At 56.3% G+C, this 14,548-nt stretch overlaps 1 protein-coding gene across 2 annotated transcripts in view; it reads left to right on the top strand.

Moving 5' to 3' along the window:
• FBLN1 (fibulin 1) overlaps window positions 1-14,548 on the top strand; it is a 78,717-nt gene that overhangs the window by 22,868 nt on the left and 41,301 nt on the right. For both annotated transcript variants that reach the window (XM_046010966.1, XM_046010967.1), the window contains exons 4-11: window positions 813-984; window positions 4,852-4,911; window positions 6,218-6,319; window positions 6,893-7,030; window positions 8,193-8,330; window positions 12,229-12,372; window positions 13,194-13,322; window positions 13,959-14,084. In XM_046010966.1, coding sequence (XP_045866922.1) covers window positions 813-984; window positions 4,852-4,911; window positions 6,218-6,319; window positions 6,893-7,030; window positions 8,193-8,330; window positions 12,229-12,372; window positions 13,194-13,322; window positions 13,959-14,084 — 1,009 coding nt within the window. The remainder of the gene's footprint in view (window positions 1-812; window positions 985-4,851; window positions 4,912-6,217; window positions 6,320-6,892; window positions 7,031-8,192; window positions 8,331-12,228; window positions 12,373-13,193; window positions 13,323-13,958; window positions 14,085-14,548) is intronic.

Here is a 14,548-nt window from a genome sequence, read left to right as displayed (position 1 = left end):
CGATGGGTGATCAGTGTTTCCAGGAAGGATTACTCGTGTCCTGGAAGGTGGAGGAGGTAACTGGTGCCCCCCCCCTTTCTGGCACGGAGGATGTAGAACCAGGGGGATGGGAAACCCACCAACCCGCAGAGAAACTGAGGCAAAGCCACACCACCTGGCCCCTGCTTTGGGCCTTTTGGAAAGTTCTGTGCTTTTCTTAGGATAGTAAGGACGGAAATAGGGCGCTTCCTGTATCAGGCTGAGTGCCGTCCCCAGGATTCGGGTGTCACTTTTGGGAACACCGGGGTCCAGGTGACAGGCGGTGACTCTGTCCCTCGCTTGATGACCTGTCTCAAGGTTCTCGTGCTTTTTAAATGCATGATGTGCTTCTTCAGCCCAAACCCCCTGCACTCGGGAGGGAAGAGACAAGGGCTTGTTCATTTTTCTGGGCTTGGTAGAGAAATCATAGATCACACACACGGAGGGGACACTCAGGGAGCTCTTGTGTGACCCTCAGAGAGCCCCTGTCCTAGCTAATTCCTCCTGGAGGTAAATGAGTGGGGCGGGGCAGGGATGTTGATGGGACGGTCTGGTGTGGGGGAGTACGTGCTGCGCGCAAACCCCTTTAAGGTTCCTTTCAAACCCGGGACCTGTTTCGGGGACAGCACGCCTCGGGCTTGGCTTGCTTGAGCTGCTTACGGCCAAGCTTTAGAAGAGAGGGTAAGTCCCATGTGTGGTTGCTGCGTGGGCGGCGTGGATACGGGATCAGAGAGGCCCGGGGCGCTCCAGCGCCGGGCGGCGTCTTCACCCTGACCCTCCGCGGACGTTCACAGAGATGCTGTCACTGCTGTCTGCTGGGGCGGGCGGCCCAGGCCGCGGGCCAGAGCTGCGAGTACTCCCTCATGGTCGGCTACCAGTGTGGGCTGGTGTTCCGGGCATGCTGCGTCAAGGGCCAGGAGACGGCAGACTTTGCCCCCGGTGACATCGGGGACATCCAAGAAGCAGGTAATTCCCCCACCCCCTTTTTGGCTTTCTGGCCAGGGCATTAGTGCTAGCCCTGGAAACCAAACCAGTGGGATGCAGAGAAAAGAGATTTATTTTAAGGAGTTGGCTCTCTCGATCGTGGGGGCCAGCAAGTCTGAAGTCTGCCGGTGGAGCCAGCAGGCCAGAGAACGGAGGGAGAACGGATGTTGCAGTTTGAGTCCAAAGGCCATCTGCTCGCAGAATTCCTCCTCGCTTCGGGGCTGCGCTGAAGGCCTTCACCTGATTAGGCAAGGCCCACCCACATTTCAGAGGGCCATTGGTTTTACTCAAAGTCTGTTGATTTAAATGTTAATCTCATCTAAAATAAGGTCAGGAGCGCCTGGGTGGCTCAGCTGGTTAGGTGACTGCCTTCCGCACAGGTCATGATCCCGGAGTCCCAGGATGAAGTTCCTCATTAGGCTCTCTGATCAGCAGGGAGTCCGCTTCTCCATCTGACCCTCCTCACTCTCATGCTCTCGCTCATTCTCTCTCTCAAATAAATAAAATCTGTAAAAAAAAAAAAATGTAAAATATGGTCACAGCAAATACAGACCAATGTTTGACCCTATCTCTGGGTACTGTGACCCCAGTAAGTGAACACAAGAAATTACAGGGAGTGGGGCACACGCGTGTGCCGCTGCCTTAACTCAGCACAGACTGATTCTAGGTGTCAGATCAATTTCGAGTTTGTTACCTGCTCTGAGAGAGCCCTGCCCTGGAGGGGGACTGAAGGCTTGGGAGCCCGAACCTGAGAAATCTGGGTTCATCTCTCTGTCCTAACATGTCTTTTAAATAAACAGATTACCAGAGCTCTGTTCCCTCATCTGTGAAATGGGTATAATCATAGTCCTGCTTTGTAAGGTTTCTGGGAGGATTATATGGGAGAATGAGTGTGGAGTGTTTGGGTAACTCCACGAATGCTGGCCATCACAGTTCTTCCTTGTCCCTCCGACAGCCCTGGGCAGCATAGTGGCTGACCTTACTCAAGGTCACATGGCCAACACACAGGGGAGGGAGAACGCTGGCCTTCCGCCCTTTGGCCCCTTTTTCTCTCCATCTGGTGCCCGTGATGTGGTGACAAGAGGCAGGGAGGGGTACCTTATTAATAAGTGGCTGTGTTCTTTCCACTAATAGATATTTATTCAGCAAATAGGCGAGTGACCCCAAGGACAGCTTCAAGGGAGCTTGGGTGGGTCAAGGGCAGGAAGGCCTTAGGAAGGAGGAGTTCACAGAACTGTGCTCCCTAAGTCACGCTGCCCATCACCCTGGCTTCATGACCCCGGTGGCTTCGTGGTCCTGGGTCAAGCAGACCAGCCTCCCTCTGTTTTTGATTTCTCATGGATGCCGTGGGGCTGATTTCCGATATCTCAGGCATAAAGAAGGTCTGGAACCACATTCTGGCTCCCTCCTTGACTTTTGAAACCAGAGACGATATTTTCACTTTAAACAAACCCAAACTATTCGTCCCGGTGGAGATTTCCTCCTGTGTCTCTGGGGAGGATTTTTGTTGATTTATGTCTTGTTTCCATAACCGTCGCTGAGCTTTGCCGCTGCTCCAGATGTCTTATTTCTCTTCTGTCTTTTATCTGCTTCAATTCTTGCTCCAGACTCTCCCCAAAGTCTCTGTGAGGACTCCCTGCCCTGCCTCCTCCCAGACCCAGACCCTCATCGCGGGCCTACTGTGTGCTGCCGTGGGCCCACACAGAGGCTCCACAGGCCGCTGCTGGCCTCTAACAAAATAAGTCCGGGAATCGAGAGGAAGCTTTTAGGAACTTTTATATGCATCTGAGAGCATAACTTAAAACCAGTTTCATCTGAACAGGGGCCTGTATGTCTGTTCTCATAACTTAATTTTTCTGGTAATTCGTTCATATCACGTTATCAAGGTATGAGCCTACGAGGCAGGGCAAAGAGCCCTGTCCCTTTACCGCAGACAGTCTGGGAGGAACCGTGCTGGGACATATATTGGTTTGCCCCATTCTATAGATGGGAAGATGGAGGCTGGGGGAGCCCAGGTTTAGGATTCTCTTTCTGGCAGGATTGGCGGTGGCTCTGTGCCAGGCTCGCTGGCTCCCAAGGAACACCATGGAAGCCTTGATGGCCTCCTTACCCAGGCGAGAGCTCCTCACAGTCCTCCTGTGCCTTGGCCTTGACTGAATGCCCCAAGGGAGCCAAGAGTCCCCAAGTTGAATAACGGTAGCAAAGGTTCTCCTAGTCTCCTGACCTGGAGGAGACGATTCACACTCTAGAAGCCTTTTGCTTAGTTCCTGGCCAAGTGAAAGGTTTACTTGGGGACCCTGACCACATTTTAACAGCCAGAAAAGAGCCTGCCTTGTGCCTAGTGTGTGTAAGTTACATTGTATTGAATTTTAAAGCGGAATTCCTAATACGTTTCTTTTTGATGATATTTCATTTTTCTGGTGTGAGTGTGCTACACACTCACCATGGGCGTGTTAGCAGATACAGAAAGCAGAGGGAAGAGGAAATTGACACAGAGTGAAATAATGTTTCCATCAGGTCACTTTTCCTTTCCGTGTTTTCTCTGTGTCTCTTTTGCTTCTCGCACATGTAACGGACACACATGGGTTTACGCTTTCCCGCCCATCGCGGTCACGCCAGCTGTCGACTCGTGCCTGACCTGTGATCGCTGTCATCCTCTCTTGTGGATGGGGCTGCGACTTCCCAGGATGTGGCTTTTGGGTATTTTTAGGGATCCTTCCTGCCCCTGGCTGTCTTACACAAGCTAAAGGGACGAATCCGTTTCTTCTCTTACCCCAGAATGGCCAGTGGAAAACCACCCCATCAGACTACAGTAGGGGACCCCGCTGGTTGACGTTCCTGTTGTGAGTAGGGCCCTGTCTGTGCTGAGTTCTCAGCCCGCAGAGCAGATCTACTCAGAAACCTCGTCTGAATGAGCCTAGCGAGTGCCTGCTGATGGCTGGTGCTACACGGGGCTTTGCCGGTGGGCTGTATACGTGCATTTATTTCCTGGGGCTGCCCTCGCAAAGCTCCACGGACTGGAGCTGGGTGGGGGGAACTTAAACAACACAACGGGAATGTTCTATCTCCCAGTCTGGAGGCCAGATGCCTCCAATCAAGGTGTTGGCCCGGCTGCGTGTCCCCCCCCCCCCCCCAGGCTCCGGGGGATAATCTGCTCCAAGCAGCTCTCCTGGTTTCTGTGGCCTCGGGGCATGGGTGGCCCGTCTCCTCCCTCTATCTTCCTGTCGTTTTGCCTCTGGCAAAATGTCCTCTTTCTAGAAGGACACAGACATACTGGCCAGGAGCCTACCTTCACCCACCCTAACTCGATCATGTTTGCAAAGACTCTTCTTGAAAGGAAGGTCACGTGCACGGGTACTGGGGGGACACCATTTACCCCATAACGACAAGTGTTTACTGGGCATGTTGATTCAGGTTTGGGGGCCGTGGCCCCGTGTAGAGCAGGGCCGCAGCTGCCTTTACTGAAATAGGCAGCTAATGTGAGTGCCTAACGTCCCTCGGCAATCCCTGAGCTCCCCAAAGGGACATGACTGCCTGGATTTATAAGGAGATAAAGTGGGGCGCCTGGGGGGCTCAGTCGGTTTAAGGGTCTGCCTTCGGCTCAGGTCATGATCCTGGGGTTCTGGGGTCGAGTCCCTGCTCAGCAGGAAGCCTGCTTCTCCTGCCTCTGCCTGCCACTCCCCCTGCTTGTGTTCTCTCTCTCCCTAGGTCAAATAAATAAATAAAATCTTAAAAAAAAAAAAAAAGAATATGTAAAAAAAAAAGGAGATAAAGTAATTCATAAAGTATTTAGGGTTTCCTTCTGCTGAGACATGACGGGACACTGCGTTGGCCTCTCTTTCCCCTCAGCCAAGATTTCGGAGATGGAGGAGGACCAGGAGGACCCTTACCTGAACGACCGCTGCAGAGGTGAGGCTGCCTCCCGGAGGAGAGTCAGGGCTGATCCCATCGGGAGTTGGACCTTGGGTTTTGCTCAGGTTCACATGGGATGCGCCCTCTGTCTGTGAGTCAGCTCAGGTCCCTCTGCTCTCCCTGCATGCCTGGGCCCCCGCTTCTCCTTCCCCTCGAGCTGGGTGGGGCCTGGTGGGCTCATAGGGAGGGCCACACGGGAAGTGGGCATCAGAACGCCCCGCCCCGCCCCGACCCCTCAGCACCCGCCCGAACACAGCCTCTGTGAAGGGAGAACACCTGGGGCGGGGTTGGGGGGTGTTACTTGACTTTGGGTCCTGGAGCCCCAGCGGGTGCCGCGGACAGTATCCCTTTGTCTCGCAGGGAGACGTTTGCAAATTTAAAGAGAGTGGGGCCGGGCAGGTTTGGTTTTCATGTGATCACAGGTCATTTCTCTTTCATGGAACGTTCCCACATGTCTAGACTGGCGAGCCTTCTCCCCAGCTCCATTCGGAGGCCTGCCCTGTGGTGGGCGCGTTAACGGGGAGCAAGCGCAAGCGCAAAACGATGGGGTCCACGCTCGGTGACACGTGGGCACGGGGCGGGGGGTGGGCTGTGGGACGATGGGGATAGTGGAGGAGGGCGGAGAGCCCGGAAAGCTCCCTGGGGGCTGTGGGAGGCCTTCCTGGGGGAGGACGTCGCTGGTCTGCGATGGATGAGGGTGCCTTAGCCAGGAAGGTGCCCCTGGGACAGAGATTGGCGTAGTAGGAGTGGAGACAGGCGGACCCAGACTCGAGCTGGCGGGCCATGGCGTGGGGGAGGGCTGCGGTGGGGGACAGAGGAAGAGGCTGGGAAGCGGGCAGAGGCCTGCGGGCCCAGGGCAGCGGTCAGAACTCTGGCCGCATCTTTAGCTGGTAGAGTTTTGTCCCGGGGAGATGTGGTTGGTGGGACGGGGGATACCAGGGACCCTCACGGGATAGTCCCCTCCGTGTCTGTACTGTGCGGCAGCTTCTGGCTTCTTTGCCTGGCCCCTCCCAGCCGCACTCCAGCTGGCCCGGCCTGCTGCCGTTTTGTCAGACCAGGGCTGGGACCCGAAGCAGCAGCCGCAAGGTTGTGCCAGGCCAGATCCGGGGGGGGGGTCTCCCAAGGAAAGGGAGGGGTGCTAGGCTGGAGAGGGTGGCCTCCAAAATGGGGAGCCCGCCTTTGTGTGTCATCCATCCCGAGGGCATTTGCTCTGGCCCAGGCCAAACAGAGCTGGAAACCCAGGGGGTCTGTGGTGTGTGTTGGGCTCGTGGCTCACATCTGCTCTGATCTGCTCTGATTCCAGGCGGTGGGCCCTGCAAGCAACAGTGCCGAGACACGGGGGAGGAGGTGGTCTGCTCCTGCTTTGTGGGCTACCAGCTGCTGCCCGACAGCGTGTCCTGTGAAGGTAACAATCACCATGCTCCCGCGGCAGGGCTCGCAGCCGCACTGGGAGCCTCTGCCCCGACTTGGCACCTGGACAGGGTCCACCCTACACACCTCGGGCCCCTACCCACCCCGTGGGTGAAAAGCAGCATACCCTGGAGTCCACGGTGCACGGTGCCAAGCACCGTGTTGGGGAAGAGGGCTGGCTTTGGGGGTCTGAATCCAGGATCTGCCGAGTGGCCCTGGGCATGTCCCTCGGCCTCTCCTGGCCCCTCCTGTCTGAGGCGAGGCAGATGGAGGAAGGGGATTGCCTCTCGTAGGGGCCTTAAAGATCACGTGCCTCGGGTTCCGGGCCTGGCACTTGCTTCGTGGATGCTCAGAGAGAGCAGCAGATCTGAAACGGAGCCGGGGAAAGAAACCACTGCTGTTGATTTGGGGGTGGGTGCCCAGGACCCCACATAGGCACGTGTGTGGGAGGACTGGACAGAGGCTGGGAACCAATTGCACCACGCTTTCCGGAACATTCTTTTCAACAAAGCACGCGGGGGCCCGTGGTTCTGGCTGGTTACTCCTGCTTTGCCTCCCTCTCTCCTAGACATCAACGAATGTGTCATGGGCGAGCACAACTGCCGGCTTGGAGAGTCCTGTGTCAACACGGTGGGCTCTTTCCGCTGCCAAAGAGACAGCAGCTGTGGGACTGGCTATGAGCTCACGGAGGACAATGACTGCAAAGGTATGACGTGCTCTGGGTCCGCACACCTCAGCTCCCCAGGACTAGACAGGATGTGCTCGTAAAGGCAGCACCGGGCTCCGGCGGGGGTGGGGGGGGAGTGCTGGGTTCCCTGGTGCCGTGAGCCCCACCCCATGACTGCCCGGGGACGCTGACCAGTTGTGCTGTTGGTAAACGTTGAGTTAATGACAGTGGTGGGTTTGCATTTCTGGAAGGGCTCAGAGCAGGATCATTTCAAAACAAGCCCCGAGGTGAATCTCAGGGGCTTCCGTGTGCTTTCTCCCCGCATCCCCCCCCCCAATTATTTTTGAAAACAGCTGCCTTCCATCCGACTCCAGGCTTCCTCGGAGTTCAAAGCATAATCTCTTCCGCTGCATGAAAACATGACATTTCTGGCTGCCGGCCTCTCCCTGCCAAGCCGTAGATGTTATTTGGCAGATAAGGCTTTGCTGAGGATCTCTGAGGACATAGGTTTCTTCTGAGGCTTTCCAGCCCTCCAGAATGACAAAACCGCTTGTGTGAAAATTTTGGTCGAGTGATGAGGGTAACTCAAAAGCCAGGCGCACCCTCCTGACGTCTGAGGGTCTTTGGGCAAGCTCAGTCTTCTCCACCCTCGCGGGGCGGTTTGGGCCCTGAGAACCCAGGGGCCCAGCCAGCTGAGTATATGCTTTGGGACACTTGACAGCCATGAACTTCAGGGGAAGGGCAGCCAACGTGTCCAATCATGACAATCACCACTGCTCCTATTTGGAATATCGTGACAGTTTCAGAATGAATAACTTTAGAGGAGCCGTGTTTATTGCCACGAAGATCATTGCTTATTATCTAAACTAAACATGCACTTAGCCTCAAGTGAAGGAAAAAAAAATCCCACATGCTGCCAGGAAAATGCCTGGGTTATTTATTATATAACAGAAAGTTTGCCTCATAAGAGCCTTGGGGAAAAAAAGAGAGAGAGAGAGAGAGAGAGTTTTCAATCTTAAGCCATGCGAGCACTATTTGGCCAACCAAGGCTCTTTTTTTATGTGATTTCTGTATTGGAATGTTTTGGGTTGTAGTCTGAGTAATGAGCATATAAAAAAAAGCGTTCTTGTGATTTTTAAATGTTGTGAGATGTTTCTGACAGGACTCTTGCTAACAATTTCCTTTTTTTATGATGTACCAGATATTGACGAGTGTGAGAGTGGTATTCATAACTGCCTCCCCGATTTTATCTGTCAGAATACTCTGGGATCCTTCCGCTGCAGACCAAAACTACAGTGCAAGAATGGTTTTATACAGGATGCTCTAGGCAACTGTATTGGTAAGACGCTGTCACCAGGGCCAAGAGGGTCCCCCAGGCGGGGCGAATGCCCCGGAGCTGGGCCATGTCTCCAGATCGTGGGGGGCCTCTGAGCAGAGGTCGGCAAGTGTGTCTTATCAAGGCCCGGGGAGCAGATACTGAGGCCTTGTGGGCCATCCGGGCTCAGCTCTGCAGAAAACAGCCACAGATATGTGAATGAATGGGTGGTGTTGTGTCCCCATAAAACTTGATTTACCAAAATAGGTACAGGCTGGGGTTGGCCTCGGGGCTAGAGTTTAGCAACCCGGGGCTTAAACGAAAGCCCTGGTTTGGCTTCAATTTTGGAATCTACACCTGGTTTAGAACTTAAAGTAATTGACTCCCTTCCTCTGACCCTTAATTTCTTCCTCTATGAAATGGGAATAGTCATGCTATCTGCCTTAGAGGCTTGAGGCAAGGATGGAAAAGGAGGATGGTGAAGTGCCTGCGGTCTTAAAAACGCGGTTTGAAAGATACTCTGTGTTAATGGTCAGTTTCACAGAGGTGGAGAGGAGCGTGGTAGGTGCCAAGGGCCTGGGGCAGGGGAGTGGGGAGCTGGTGTTGACTGGGCAGGGAGTTTCAGTCGGGGAAAATTAAAAAGTTGTGTGGTTGGACGGTGGTGATGGTTGCATGGCAGCGCGAACGTAGTTGACGCCTCCTGCCTGGAGACTTGAAATTAGGGAAAGTGGTACATTTTCTGTCACACGTATCTCACCCCAAAAAACCCCCACCGCTGTCAGTGGAAGAAAATCCCATGGGAGTGTAGTAAACTCATAAACACAGGAGGCCTGGCCAGAAGCTCAGGCGGGGAAGCAGCATGCGTGAGGGGCAGGGAGCGGACCTGTCACGGGCTTTACACACGGGAGGGGCCTGCCCTTCCTCCTGGACTCAGCCCCGCTAACCCCCTGGCTCGGGCACCATGTGCTGTTGGCACTGGCGTCTAGATCCATAGACCTGGCCTTGGCCTCTGCTCGGCAGAAGCTTCTAGATCCTGCCCTTAAGGACAGGAAGACTTCTCTCCAGATGAGAGCTGCAAACGCCCCCGGTTAGAACCCATACTCCCTGGGGCTGCCCCCTTACCCTCCTTGAAGGGTCTGTGAACGAGGGATGGCAGGTTTTCGCCCGAGGTCTGGCTCAGCCTCTCTCAGACAGATCTGTATTGTTCTTTGATTTGGAATGGTAGTTTGGACTGAAAGCTCTCCTCGCCCCCTCCTTTCTTTAACCACCCCGGGATATTTAAAGACAAATGCAACAGTGACCCCCACTTTGGGCAGGGGCCTCCTTGGAGCCCTGCCCCAGCCTCCTTCTTTAAAGCAGCACTCCCCCCCCACCCATGATGGGCGGGGAGTGTGGGGAAGTGTCGGAGCCGGGGTGAGGTGGGGGGGGCGCTCAGCCTGGCCAGGCTTGGCCCCTCGCCAACTCCCACCCAGCGCAGGGGACCACGAGCCTGAGGCGGGCGGCCTTCCCAGGGCCAGCAGGGAGGAGGGGCCTGCCCAGACTTGCTGTGCGCTGGGTGGGGGCTCCGCGAGGAGGCTGGCATCTGTTCCGGATGGAAACCCTGACTCATAGCAGGCGCAGCCCCGGTGCCCGTGAGGAAGGAGCCGTTGGCAAGTGTCAGCGAGGCCCCCATCTCTCACTCTGCGGGGTGCAGACCTTGCGGGGACGAGGTGGGAGAGTAGTGGGAGTTGACGGCCCCCTCCGCGTCCTCCCCTAGATGCGGGGAGAGCCTGGGGGAGTGGAGCAAAGCCCCGAAGGAGCCCCACCAGCCAGCACCTGGTGGTTCAGAATGTTTGCCAACAAACCGTGAGGCGCCCCCCCCCCCCCCGTCTCACCCTGGGCAGCCCCTGTTTTCTTGTGCCCACCATCCTTGCAACCAGACTCACGATTCTTTCTTTAAAAAATGTTTTTGATTTCAAAAGTTTTATATGCATATAAAATACGTGTGTATATATATGTACATATATTTATATAATCTTTATTTACAAAAATGCAAGCAAATCTCAAAGCGCAGAAAGGAACCCTGTCTGTCTTGCTCAGCAGAGTCCATGTGCCCCTCAGATCTCCCGCTCACTGGAGACTCTTTTTCTGATGCAAATGGGGGCCAGAGTCAGCTGCCAAAGGCTCTGGCCCCCACCCACTCCTTAACAATCATTTCACCTCAGTACCTTTCTGTCATTTAAAAACAAATGACCCGCATCATCCCAAATACTTCCCTACAAGGAGAAAGCGTGTGGGGATCCAAGGCTAGTTTCAAGGCCGTCTGGGAGAGGCCACTTCCCCTCCCCTGTGTGCACCTGGGTCTTCAGCTTGCACACCTGTGCCGACGGCACCCTCCCTCCCTCCAGAACAGTGTGAGGTGGTGGGAAGCTCTGACCTCATGGGCAACCACATTCATCTTCCCGGGGATCCCGGAACCATCTGGTACCCCACAAGCCTGCCTGTCCCACTCCGGCCACTGGCAGACAGCCCTGCAGCTGCAGAGTACCAGCTCCCTGAGCTATGGGGTCTCTGTTGCAGCTTGTGAAAACAGCTGTAGACAGTATATAAGAGAATGGGCAAGGCTGTGTTCCAATAAAGCTTTATTGACAAAAACAGGCAGTGGGCTAGATTTGGCCAGCAGGCTGCAGTTTGCTCACCCGTGATTTAAGGGCTGGGAGGCGGGGCTCCCTGATTCTAGAGCTGAGAGGGCCCTGGGCCCAGTCTCGAGCTGCGAGCTGCGGGAGTTTCCTTGTTTATAAAACGCAGAGAAGGATCCTGGCCCTGCCTGCCTCCCAGGCCAGCTGCAGCGGGCGAGGGCAGCAGGGACCTCTGTGCCTTTGTAAACTGTTGAGTGCTACACTGGCTGGAGAGGCTGACTCAAGGGGGGGGGGGGTGCGGCTGGTCGCCCACTGTCTGAGGCGGATGGGGTGAGGCCAGGAGGGGAGAGACACAGCAGGTCCCTCTTTCTGAGGTCAGCTCCGGAGCCTTCTGCCGTCACTCCCTCCTCTTTGTCCCCTAGATGCTTTGTTGAGAATGGGATTCTTTTTTTTTAAAGATTTTATTTATTTATTTGTCAGAGAGATCACAAGTAGGCAGAGAGGCAGGCAGAGAGAGAGGGAGGAAGCAGGCTCCCTGCTGAGCAGAGAGCCTGATGCGGGGCTCGATCCCAGGACCCTGAGATCACGACCTGAGCCAAAGGCAGAGGCTTAACCCACTGAGCCACCCAGCTGCCCCTGAGAAGGCAATTCTTAAAAACCTTAGAATTCTCCCCCTAGTAAGAAGTTCCGCCTGCATGGCTTGTTGTTGTTTGAGAGAGAGACCTCGAGTAGGGGGAAGGGCAGCGGGAGAGGGAGAGAGAGACTCTTAAGCTGACTCCCACACTCGGTGTGGAGCCTGATGGGGGTGCGATCTCACGACCCTGAGATGGTGACCTGAGCCGAAATCAAGAGTTGAACACTTAAGTGGCTGAGCCACCCAGGTGCCCCTTCCTCTGTGGTTTTGCACCGAAGGGGAGCTGGACGACCGAGCGTTTATCCTCGTGCGTTTACTGGTTTGCACTCTCTGGGCATGTGGGATTCAGAAGGGGTGTGGCCACGTGACCGTGGGCAGCCCCGAGAGCCAGGCAGGCAGCCTCAAATGTGCAGGGAAAGACGGACGGGCTGAAGGTTCAGGGCCAGGGAGATGGCCCAGGCAGGTGGTGTTTGAGGTGGCGTGTGCTGGCGAGATCTGGGAGCCAGCTGGGGGGCTGGTGTGTGGTTCAGGGTGAGTGGGCTTCATAGTACCTCTGGGTGAGGTTTTGCCGTGAGGAGGGGACGTGGCGGTTTTTTGGAGATTGGGTTGTTTTTGGAGCCCCCCTCCCCCGCCGTGTTTAACCACCTTGGCTCTGTCTTCCCTGCTGTAGATATCAATGAGTGTTTAAGCATCAGTGCCCCGTGCCCCGTTGGGCAGACATGCATCAACACAGAGGGCTCCTACACATGCCAGAAGAACGTGCCCAACTGTGGCCGTGGTTACCATCTCAACGAGGAGGGAACCCGCTGTGTTGGTTGGTATTAAAAAAGAGAACCAGTCTGATTTCAACTTTTCTGTCTGCTCCCAGCACATCCCTTCCTTCCCTGGAAGGGGAGAAGAAATCCCCAAAGTGAAGCTGTTTCTATCTCTCCATCCATCCCACTGCTCAACTCCAAGCATAGACCTTTATCATCGATTGCTGGGACTCTTGCAGTAGGATGCCAGCCTCCCACTGTGCCCAGCTTTGTCCCTTTCAGTCTGTCCAGGGTGTCCTGAGCTGAAAGCTCCCTTGTTCCTCCCCACTCACAATCCCTAGTGGTGAGAGGGGACAGGCAGTGACCCTGTTTACAGTTCAGTCCTCCTGAGGTGGCCCCAACTTTGCAAACCGTATAATTCAGATGAACTAGGCCTTGCTGCTCCTTAAGCCAGCTCTGCCCTTTTCCTCTCTGTGTGGTTTTCTGCTTTTGCACCTTTCCCTCTGCCCACCTGCTGCTACATTCCTTTGGACCCAGATCCCTGCTAGCTGGAAGAAGTCCTTCTCCCTCCGACTCCCAGAGCACTTCCCTGGTGCCTCCCCCGGGTCACTGGGCACTTCCTGCCTTTCCCAGGGCCATCACTGGCCAGCCAGAGTAGGTGGCCCCTGAGCTTAGGGGCTGCATCTGGGTCAGCTGTCTCCCCAGCCCGGGGCCCAGCATGCGGCAGGTGTCCCGTGACATCGTGTCCAAGAACAACTACTGTTGCTTTGTCAACGTTACATTTTAGTTTGCTGCTTTCTTGTCTTCCTTTCTGATCATCTTAGGGAGAAAAGCAAAACCCACACTAAACGTTTTTCAATGCGTCATTCTCTTTTACAAGATGTGGACGAGTGTGCGGCCCCCGCCGAGCCCTGTGGGCCGGGGCACCTGTGTATGAACTCGCCCGGGAGCTTCCGTTGCGAGTGCAAGGCTGGGTACTATTTCGACGGCATCAGCAGGACGTGCGTGGGTATGTGGGCATCCCCGCAGGCCCCGGGTGGCCCCCTGAGAAAGTCCCGGTGCAGCAGCCCCAGAGAGCAGACCCTGCGATGGGGGACCCCCATTCAGGTTCTAGCCCTGCCGCTGCGCTCCCAGGTGCGACCCAGGCCCCCACCTGTACGGCAGGTGCTCTGCTCAACCCAAGGTGGGCAGGGGTGTAGGAGACTACAGCCGGCTCCCAAATGTCCAGAAGCACGAGTGACTTCCCAGAGTCGGGGCTCACGGCAGAAGAATCGATGGTGGCATGGCCGTCTCCCTGCTGGGAACGGGACAGACCACTGCCGGCCGCCACCTGCCACCCCAAGACCAGGCTGCTCCGGGGGAGGGGAGGGCTGGCAACCGCCCCGCCCACCACCAGAGCCGCGTGTCTGAGCCAGCGGACCGTCCTTCAGGGCTCTGGGGTGGAGAACTGGCAGGCGGGCACGTCCGCAGGAGGGCCAGGAGTGGCCCCCGGCACACCCACGGACTGTCGGGGGCTTTGGGACCAGTCACTCTGCCTTTCTCCTCCAGGAGATGCGGAGGCAGACAGTGGGGGAGGCTGGGAGCTCGTGGGCGGAGGTGGCCTGGGTGGGGCGCCGTCCTGAGCCGGCCGTTCCCTCTGCCGCAGACGTCAACGAGTGCCGGCGCTACCCCGGGCGTCTGTGCGGCCACAAGTGTGAGAACACGCCCGGCTCCTACTTCTGCAGCTGCACTGTGGGCTTCCGGCTCTCTGCCGACGGCCGGTCCTGTGAAGGTGAGGCCATGTGGCCAGGGCGGGGCGCTCCGGGACCCCGGCTCCTGGGGAGAGCGGCCGCTCAACCTGCAGACCCATGGGATGGCCTCGAGTTTGTTTCCCCAGCACGGATTAGGCGGCGTGCGGGTTGGGGAAGCGCCTGTCAAAGGTGGCTTGTCAGAGAGGACTGCTCACCCAGTCCCTCCCGGGCCCTGGAGTGCCTGGTGGCGTCCGCCCAGAGCCACGCAGGGGGGTGGATAGGCCAGAGAAGCTGTGTGGGTCGTGGCCGAGAGTGTGGGATTTGGTGGCATCTGACACACCCCGTGTCCACCTGACTGGGGGCAGTGGCTGACGTCATCTGCCTCGAAGCCCTAGCAGGAGAAACGGGGTCGGCAGGTCAGATTTTCAAGTAAATCGGAAGACCGGTTTTACTCGGACCGGTGCAGTTGCAGAGAGAGACATCGCTGCAGATCCATCTCAGCTCT

The sequence above is a fragment of the Meles meles genome, chromosome 7 (assembly GCF_922984935.1).
Source record: "Meles meles chromosome 7, mMelMel3.1 paternal haplotype, whole genome shotgun sequence".
Taxonomy (NCBI): Eukaryota; Metazoa; Chordata; class Mammalia; order Carnivora; family Mustelidae; genus Meles; species Meles meles.
The sequence above is the reverse complement of the archived record's forward strand: the minus strand, read 5'-3'. Positions and strand labels throughout refer to the sequence as shown.